We start from the raw sequence: 10,414 nt of genomic DNA on the forward strand, positions 1-10,414 counted from the left end.
CGACCTACCGTGTAGGGGGCGTAACGATACGAGGACTTAAATATGGCACTTTGCCTGTGAATTAAGTCCTAAAATTAGGTTCTTTTTAGTGGTGTTGTGCATTGATAGTAACCAAAAATCATGTTAAACAATCCAGAATTTATCTTGTCTGTGACAGAGTGTCTAGTGTTATAGCGGAAGCATATTTCATGAGGCGGTAGGATTGAATCCACCTAGTTAGCATCCCGTGCATGCACAATTTTAAGCCCTTGGCTATTATGACGGTGTCAAGAGTGAGAGCCAAACCATAAGTGCCTTGCACAGTTCATATTGATGGTGATACATTACAATGGGATGGTGCCACATAAAAAATGTGGGCATAAATTCCCATTTTACCAGTTCCGCAAACGTGTGTGCAAAGCCCTTGATGCCAAGTCAATGGGCACAATCTTGGTACGAATGAGAAGCTTTGCTTCATGTGAAAGTATCAAAGCACTTTGCTTTTCACAATCAACAATATTTTCCAAAGTAAATGTGTAAACATGGAAAAATAAACAAAACTAAACCTAGTCATCCTGCTGTAACCAGTTGTCTGGAGATGTCGAAGGAAAAGCTTGCTCAAATGTAGCTCATAGCCGTCTCTATTGCGCGAGAGAGAGAGTTGGCGTATGTATCATATACATGCCCTGAAAGATCGTGCAGGCATATGGAGAAATTCCCCAAGGGTGTGTGCTCATAGCATACCCCAGACGGGGAAAAGCTCAATGCAAGATTCCAAAATGGAAGCCGTACTTTTGATAAGTACTTTTGTGTCCTTGTAGCCTGAGGTGTACGTGATGAACTAGAGCCCTTCTGGCTCATAGCCATGGCTTCCAATAGATAATGAATGCCCCTTGGCTTGACGCATACTGAAGGATCCTCCATAAATACTTGCAAAGTACAGTCATATCAGCACTTGGAAAACCACTATGCGAGAGATCCGGAATCACATCTACCTGCCTCGTGGCAAGTTTTTCCCCTCCGGTTGTTGCAAATGGTGACAAATAGTCGGCCATGCGGAGCATATTTGTTATCGTCAATCAAGCCTAGACGTGAGGAAAAGAGCTTTGTCGAATCGACCCAGGAGCGGCCACTTGAGTAGTAAGAGTTACCGGCCGTGCCGATCCCTGTAAAGAGTGGTTCCTTTTGCCTTTGCATCAACATTCAACCTCCGAAGAACGTGTGTTGTCGAAATATTGTGTACTCAAGCCCTGCTTGATGTTGATCCCTCAACCAAATAGTGGTCCTTTGCAAACAAAGCAGTGGGAAAAAGTTGACTGCGTATGGAACTATCACAAACCGTGCTTGTGCCCGCATGCAAGAGCTACATAGCATGTTTGAAAGCGTGATCAAACCAAAACAAAAGCTATTGCATACCTGGTTATTCATGCATTCGACCTGTCAGTCTCAATGTGTCCATGATCCTCAAATCATGAGTAACATTATCTTGGCGATGATCTCCGTTGACTCTTGAGTCGTGCTTGAGGACTTGGTTGTAGCCGTAACCATGGTCCTTACCATGGTAGGGTATATCCTTGTCGATTGAAGCCTTGCTTAGTTTTGTATATTTGTAATAAGCCTTGCTTACACACAAATTTGATAACAACACGCTTAATTTACCTCAATCAACGCGTCTCAAATCAATCAACAACATCATCCTTGTCGTGGTTTCCCAATTGCGATTGCTAGCATGACCTTGCACGCTCGCAACTTAGAAACTTTTTCCTGGCCTGAAATTCAGATGACTGCAAAACGGGACTGTGCTGCCCCCGCCCCCCCTTGCCCCCGGTGGAACTTGCACCTTGGATCACCACGGTCGAAGTGAAGGCGAGTACCTTGGCTTTCCCGTGGTGGGGGGGACCACTAACCCATTGCCACAAGCGAAAAAAAAACATTAAAAAAAAAGGAACCAGAGACGAGAGCGATGGCGGCTCTGTTGTGCAGAGAAACATCCTGGCCGCTGCATGCCGAATTTGGCATGGTTGGTGTGACGTAAAAGGCTTGGGGTGCATTCGACAAGCCCCATCTTGGCGGGTTTCAAGCAGGTCGACATGCGTCCCTTTGCATGCTAGCGCCCAATCCCGCGGCGACTTGTCTCATCCTCTCGGCCTCAAGCAACCCGCCATGGCTATGGCTTGAAGAGATCGGGATTGGGAGAAACATGCATCCGCCATGCAAAGCATGCAAAACTGCCTGATCCGTCTTGGCTACAGGCCCTTCCAAACTCGCCATGAAAGAGAGTTTCATGATGAGAGAGAGAGAGAGAGAGAGAGAGAGAGAGAGAGAGAACGGGAGAGAAGGCCATGCTTCTTCCCCTCCTCCATGGATGCTCCCTCCCCTGAGCTCTGATACCAATGTGAGACCGCGGGGGACTGGACCATGCAACTCTCCACCCAACCGCTCCCTATATAGGCCCTGCCTGCTAATTATAGAGATCCCCTTGACCGCATGTCCATCCTGGCCCTTGGCCTGACACAATTGCTGTAGCACTTCACCTTGGAGGGATGCATTGCCCAGGGCTTGTTGAAGCCTAGAAGCAAGATAGTTTACAAGCATAGGGGCATCATTAGTTGCTCTTTCATTAGCAAAATCAAATCTATCAACATTCATTTCGATCTCTTTTCCCTTGTCAGCCATAGTAGCAAATTTTAGGTGTAAATTTTTACTTGTCCTTTGGCACTTCAAGACCTAGTTGCTACTCCTCTTTACCTTCAAAGATAGGCACTCAAGCATCTATACCCGTGGCTCGAATATTATTGTTGCAAGGAAGAGAAGAGAGGGTTCAACAGAGCCAAGACAACACCGATTCTTGTCAAACTTCTAACAGCTCAATAATGGTTAAGCCATAGGCAAGCCTCGTAGGACTTCGTTATTAAGACCATAGCCCTCGACACTGTCCCCGATAACTGCATAAAGCAGGCGTGCTTCAAGGATGAAAAATCCCTATTCTACTTACTCTTTTGCAATTAATAACACCAACCATTTGTAGCAAGCTTGAGGACCTCTCTTCTTGAGCAAGAAAAGAGAAACCAATAGCTCTGATACCAATGTAACATTTAATGCACTAGTAACTTGTGTGTAGCGGAAATCAATAACATAGTGAGCATTTCATTAAGAACAAGTTCCTAATGAGCATAAAGAGAGTACTTAATTTGAGAAAGCAACATAGCACTTTACACCTAGCTAATCTGGCATTGACAATACTTGAAAAGAGAGAGAAACAGGACAATTGACAATAGTTGAGGACCGGATTTACATGGACTGTCCCCCCTATATAAAGGCTTTGTATTATAGCTTCTCCCATCAAAGGAGAATTTTGTACAATACAATCTTTGTGTTCCTTGAAAAAACTAGTTGGTACAATGAAGATGGAAGCTTTATGCACCAAATTATGCTTGAAAACACATCTAGTGTCCCTAGCCTCACTCCCAAGACCTCACACACCTTCAAAAATGGTGAGAGCTAGCAAGGAATGAGGAAAGATTGAGAGGAAGAAGGTGTATCTTACGAGAAATAAGTATTCTCCTCACATAATCACTCTAATAGCATAGCTTAGTTTAGTAATTATCATGGTAGAGGAGATGAGCATGCCATTGAAGCTTGGCTCTTGGTTGGATTTGCATTCCATAGCCAGAAGTTGTTGGTGTAGGCCTCTACTTCTCAATGCTTGGAGAAGGAGATTGAGTTCTTCTTGCACACCTGAGTTGTGTGTGTGTGTGTGTGTGTGTGTGTGTAGCATTATGTTAGAGCAAAATGCAGCCCTCTCTCTCATCTTGGTTGATCCCTCTTGCTAAATGCTCATGATGGTCTCCCATTGGCTCTTGTAAAGCTTAGCCAATCACAAAGTAGAAGCATAGTTGATAGCCTTTTGACAAGTGTTCCCCTTTCTCCTTTTGTGAGAGCTTTAGGTAATTAAATAATTCAACTAAACTCTCATTGGACCTCTTAATCTTCTGGCTAATAGGAATTAGATAAGCCATTGGGCTACTGAATGCTCATTGGACCTCTTAGTAGACTGTCCAATAGTCTTCTAGGGAGCTTAAATTCTATTGGTTCTCTTATCAAGAATTTTTAAATTGATTAGACTAAATTTACTCTAGCCTAATTCTCATTGGTCCACCTCTATGGCCATCCAATAGGATTTGAGGGGAGATTGGGAGCAACTGGCCTAGGAGCCTAACATGTGTCCAGTAAGTACTCCCTTTGTGTAAAGGGGGAGCCTTGAGTATGTGTGTGTGTGTGTGTTTCTCTCTCATCCCCTAAAATAAGGGCTCTCCCCCTCCTTTCTAGGGATGTGGGAAGACTTTTTAGTCTTCCCATGACCATCCAATTTTCCCTTTGCTTTGGCCATTGGATAAATGAGTTAATTTTTGGAACCTTAGCCTATGGAAGTCTTAAAGGAGCTGAACCTTAGCTCTTTTAAGTCCCATTGAAGCACATTGCTCTTTTGCAGATTGTCCCCCTTTGGATCCCTAACAGAGACCGGTTTGGCAGCCTTACCAATATTCTAGCTTTTACTCCCCTGGTACTTCCCCATATTAAATGATCAGTTTAACATGAGAAAATCGTTTGGGAGTATTAGATATTAGTTTTTATGACACTATAAATAAATATGTGCAAGAGGAAAATGCTCACTCTTGCACGGGGGGAGATTGCACCCAGTGCTCGTGTATTCTTCTCTCCTCTCTCGGCGTTCCAATGTAGCACTCCGCTCTAGGAGGTGCATTTGCACGTGCTCTCTTCTTCTCTCTCGCTCTCTATCTCTCCTTGATCGCTTGCAGCTTTGATTATGTGCTATAGAATTCTTTTGGTATTTTGCAGGGCTCTTCGCGCCTCCATCTACAACACTGGTATCAGAGCATAGGCTACGCTCCAAAGATTAAAGATCTTGATAATCGAAAGATAAGTATTTCATTTCTTATTGGTTTTTTCTTTTGATTAAACTTATAGCAATTAGTGTTAATTGTACTCAATAGCTAGCGGATTTATTTATTTTTTAAATCCTTGAAAATGAGTGCAACTATTTTAATGGAGCTAGAGCCTTTTTTTTTGGCTAATCCTTGAAAATGTGTGCAACTATTTAAATGGAGCTTCAGAGTTTTCAGATATTTAAGGTATTTATGCCATAATGATGTGGGACTGTGTCATGCCAAGGGTAGGACTATAGGAGGGCACGGCCCTGGCCAAGGGCCGACAGATACACATGCGGTACAGGGCCTATATATAGCTAAGAGCCAGAGGGCCAAGGGCCTATATATGGGTATGGTTGGGTGGTTATTGGCATGTCAATTTTCCCAGTCTCTCACATTGGTATCGGAGCTATGGAAGGGGGAAGGAGATGGGTATGAGTTCTTGGATGCATGCTCTCTCCCTCTCTCAACTCTCTCTCTCTCTCTCTCTCTCTCTCTCTCTCTCTCTCTCTCTTGTCTTGAGAAAAGGAGGCGTGGAGCCTAAGGAAGTGTGCAGGGATAGATTTGGTGCTTGCCTTCTATGTCGTGCATGAAAGCACAGAGGGAAGCAGGGCTTGCATGGCGGGTGTTTGACAGCGGATTTGACAAGGCAAGAACCACCTCCTATACACACAACCGGAGGGGACTTGACCTCCATTATTTTGAATGCAAAAGGGGGTCGTTGGCTCTACGCTGGTGTGCTGGGAAAAACCCGCTATTGGCTTGAGGATGCGCGAGCAACATAGCCATCGGGGTGAGTCTTGCTTGCCCTGCGCCGACGGTCGCCAATGCTTTGCATTTTTTTTCTCATCTTACCCTAGTTTAAGGTACTTTTACATGACCACTTTAGGGATGGTGTCCATGGAAAACTCTCCAAAGTTTGACTCCAACCTCGGGCTATCAGGTCCGCCATCCACCGACAAGCAACCGGCATGGCATTGACGTAGGTAGCTCATCGCGACAGACATTTACAGAATTGAACTCGAGATCTCTTGCACCTCAGCAGGAATCCTACCACCTGATAAAATGTCCTACAAAAATTCAAGGACTTAGGCATGGCCAACCTTGCAAGAATAGTCAAGGCAAATCATGCACATCATGTGTGGTTGTAAACCAACGTCAAGGACTTGGATTAAGATACAATCAATGCAAAACAAGGCTTTACGACATCGTATGGCATCCACAACATGCTTTGCATGGCAACAAAGACTCGGTAAAGCATAGTCAGGCCAAGGATCAGCAAGTGGTGAAAATTCAAGCAAGTTGAGTACTGTTTGAGTTTCGGCAAGCAACCTACTAGCACGACCATACTCTATGACATGACATGATTGTTGCCGGTCACAAACTCAAGTTGAACGTATGTTTTGTTTATCAAATTCCGATAATTAGTGTTTGTTGAAATTTAATGTTTTTCGTATGGAGTGCTACTCGACACAGTCGGGGAACGACAAGCTCAATCGGACACACCATAGTATATGGTGTATCATCCATACAAGGACCATAAGATTGGAGCATGGCTTTGTATGTGGCTACTCATGAAGATGACAAAATACGATGTCGTATAAAACTATTCACAAGCATGGCTTGTGTCACTAAAGAGGCTAAAACAAGGTCAAGAATGATTGATTCTTTTACCCGCTAATTTACTATGGAGTTCATTTTGCAGAAGATAGCACGACTATATTTCTAAGCCGTTGTTGACATTTCCACATTTGAGCATGTACCTTTTGTTTAGTCTGGATACATACATGGCATGTCATTATATCTAGATACAGGGATACTTGAGAACGTGCATCCTCCTCAATTGGCAAGTACATGAAAGACTTGTCACTTGGAAGTAAAGGTATTTGGCAAGGCCGACTGATGATGCAATTCTAGAATCTGGCCGACATCTTTGTTAGGATTTAAATTGTCTAGGGCATGGCTCCTCGGCAGCATGTTTTTTTAAGTGTTCAAGAGTTAGTTCTTAGTGTCGCATAGATTCTGCATCTACGAGACATTCTGCATCATCATCATCTATCAAAAGGGCTACAAGTCTTCTACCACGAACAATGGCAATTCAAGCAAGTCGGTACGTAAGTTACTCTTTACAACTTTGAACTAAGCTTGCACTAGTTTTTATCATGCACACTTGACAAGCAAAGGTTGCTTTGGTCAAGCAGAGTTTGGCAATGGGATAACTACTTTTTCTCCGCTATTTACTCACATTATTGATAAATCTAAGGATTATCAATATGAACTAAAAGTCGGCAAGGCCGGTCTTTCAAGTCAGTTCAACAAGGTCAATTCTCTTTTGTTCTAACATAAGTACTTGTTTGCTATGAGCATTCGGGCACTTTCGGGTCTATTGCCTCGAAGCTTCCCAAGTTTAGAATATGCTAGTCGCATATGGACTTTGGGAAACTAGGCAACATATCTACCCATTTTTTCACTCGATATTGGACTATGCCCTGCCACGAGGGCATGGAAGGGGACATTCGACACTTCTACATTTAACAACATATATGGCTATGAGCCACATTCACACGATGATCACTCTTCTCAGAGGTATCTTTATAATGAGTGTCTGGTTTGACAAGCAACCAATGAAAAACAAATTACATTTTTTTAAAACAACCTCTCCTTTTTCATTAGGAAAAAGGGAACACATCACTATGGTCTTAGCCCTTTGGGCAGGCAAAAAAAATACTAACAATTTTCTTTTATAAATACTAGCAATTTTTTTAATAATTGACACGACGTTGAGCGATCATTACTTTGAATGGTCGAATTGTGTCTGTTCAGTCGCTTCAGAGCATGCAAACCAACATCATCTGTGCTTGAAAATTTAGCATCATATAGAGAGCTATGGGTAAGCTCTGTATAAACAGGGTTGCAAACGGCTTCAACGAACACAACAGCGGTTGAGTTTGCTAAGTTTGCCGCAATATCTAAGTCGTATTGTCGGTGCTAAGCTCCAGGATGTCTTTGAAGAGGACGTCAACTTGCGCTTAACCATCTCCTACCCTATGGACATGGAGATGTTGGCAAAGGTACAAACGGCGCTCACCGTTTGTCCACCGTTGCTTACCATACCGCAAATGACGCATGTGAAAGATGTGTTGGACATGTTGCCAACAATGGAGACTGGTCTATAGAGCAAAAATGGGTTGTGACCGGTTTAATTTTCCAACACAGCTTCTTAAATTGTAACTTTACACACACACACACACACACACACACACACACACACACTGAGAGAGAGAGAGAGAGAGAGAGAGAGAGAGAGAGAGAGAGAGAGAGAGAGAGAGAGAGAGAGAGAGAGAGAGAGATAGATAGATTGAATTATCGTCCACGGAGGTCAGATATGACCCATGGGACCAAAAACAAAACATTACAACCAGTTCTTCTAAGTGCGGGCAATCGATACATATCAGTTAAGGACTGAGGGTCCATCAAAAGAAAAATAAAAGCCTAAGGAGAGGTCCTATGGGGTAGGGGCCAGTTTAGGCGTTCGAAACTCTTGAATGATGGCATTCCCTCCGCGGTATACTGCCCACTTGCCTTTGGCTCGTGCTTCACGCACTTTTTTCAACTCTTCACCTTTGTGCTTGACTTGTGTCGGGGTGAGTTCTTCGGCGATCCAAAATCCGGTGTCTCTAAGGAGACGCGATTGCTGGAGTAATCAGAGCCATTCCTCCTTGTCTTTGAACTCAAGAATGGCATGTCCACTAGGTGTGCGCTTGGTGTTGAACTTGTTGACGATACATTCCACCGGATCGTAGTCGATATGGACCGGTTTAAGAGTTTCGTTGAGGAGGTCGATTAACTTGCAGAAGTCTTGTTGGCACTCATCCCATGCTTGGGGCAGCCCTCCAATGCGAAGCTTGAGGGCATTCTCTTCTTGAAGCTGACGTTCCCGCAATTCTGTCTTCACACAAGTTTCCACTTTGGCGAGTGCAATCGTATGAGCTTGAGTGACCTTTTCTTCGACTTCCTTCACCTTGTCTGTTGTGAGGCCGATCATGGAGTCAAATTGTGCCTCGAGCGTGCTAAGGCGCGCTTTGAGGTCACGGTTTTCTTCCATGACCATGTCGAGAGCAGCTTGCAATTGCCCGATGCGGTCTGTCTTGCTAGGAGCTGCGAGGACAGCGGCAAAGCTAGCCCGTGCTCTCCCCGATGTTTTGGGGCTGTTGGTGGCCATCTTCTCGCTTGCTGGAGGCTTTGGTGAGAACATGTTCTCAGAGCTCTTGAAAACTTGAAACAAGTTCACCTTCTTGTTGAGGGTGTGAGTCAAAAACTGTTTGAAAACAGAGACCTAGCTCGAAAACGAGAGACCTGAGGGGTGCTCTGTGTAGGCGGGAACAGAGGCTTTTTAATTTAAGTTGAAGCCTTAGGGTCGGCAGCAAATGTGCTTGCTGTATAGTCGGCAGAGAAGCGCTCTGTGTAGTCGGCAGTTGTATAGTCGCGTCGGCAACAATAAATCTGTGTTGTATGCAGAGAAGCCTCAGGCACAGTTGAATTCGATAGGAGGGCGCAGTTGAAGTCCCTTTGTGGCGGGTCGGCAGCAGCAGGCAGCGGGCTTGTATTGAGCTTGGGCCTTGGGCGGGGTTGACGCATTAACGCCCCTCCACAGGGCCGCCCTCGCCCAGGGGGAGACGAGTAGAGGAGCTTAGGGTTTCTGTGTAGTCGGCAGACGAGAGAGAGAGAGAGAGAGAGAGAGAGAGAGAGAGAGAGAGAGAGAGAGAGAGAGAGAGAGAGAGAGTTTTTGTGACATGCTTGTAATTGCCTGCCTTTGGACATCAGCCGCAACAAAATTCTTTGAAGGCAGTTACTTACCTACAGGAGGAACTTTGTTGGAGAAAGGTGTTTGTTTACAATTACTACAAATTCTCTCAAGAATTGTGAGCTTTAAATTCAAAAGACTCAAGATATTTAGACTTTGTGGCCACTTTATGGATTCTAATGAAGCACATGTTGGGCACGATTGTTGAAGGGTACCCATCTCTATACCAAAATGTGATACCAACTACTTTAAGAGACGTACTTTTAACCTATCCTAATAGTTATTCATTGAACTTGGCATCGCTTTGTTAGAAGACCGATATCCATTGGTTATCGCAGTCTTGCAAACCACTTTGCAAATTTATATAACACCTTCATTATCCACTTGTTTGCAACAATTTTATTGGCTTTTAAAATGTTGATGTATTTAGTGTGCAATGAAATTATTGTTGAATTTAACAAGAAATCATCTTTAGTGCTTGTCTTTGAGAAACACGTTTGCAGATAAAGCTAAGTACAATGCTATCAAAGCACCTCTTGGTATGTAAATTCTCAATGTATTTTGATACTATACATCTATGTATCTTTAGATCTAGATGCCATATATATAAAATACACCACCCTACTACTTACTCTACTTCCTTGCTTATAGATTTAAAATCTCCAAATTTCTTCCCATCCTT

At 43.8% G+C, this 10,414-nt stretch overlaps 1 protein-coding gene across 1 annotated transcript; it reads right to left on the reverse strand.

Moving 5' to 3' along the window:
* Positions 1-8,631: 8,631 nt before the first annotated feature.
* On the reverse strand, positions 8,632-9,183 carry LOC147437188 (uncharacterized). The gene has a single exon (XM_086486529.1). The coding sequence runs from the start codon at positions 9,181-9,183 to the stop codon at positions 8,632-8,634; it is 552 nt and encodes a 183-aa protein (XP_086342655.1).
* Positions 9,184-10,414: the final 1,231 nt, after the last annotated feature.

This window comes from Adiantum capillus-veneris, chromosome 17 (genome assembly GCF_014529385.1).
Source record: "Adiantum capillus-veneris isolate H3 chromosome 17, ASM1452938v2, whole genome shotgun sequence".
Lineage (NCBI taxonomy): Eukaryota > Viridiplantae > Streptophyta > Polypodiopsida > Polypodiales > Pteridaceae > Adiantum > Adiantum capillus-veneris.

Excerpts from the sequence above, each read along its gene's own strand:
- LOC147437188 (XM_086486529.1), bottom strand. The coding sequence starts at position 9,183 with ATGTTCTCACCAAAGCCTCCAGCAAGCGAGAAGATGGCCACCAACAGC.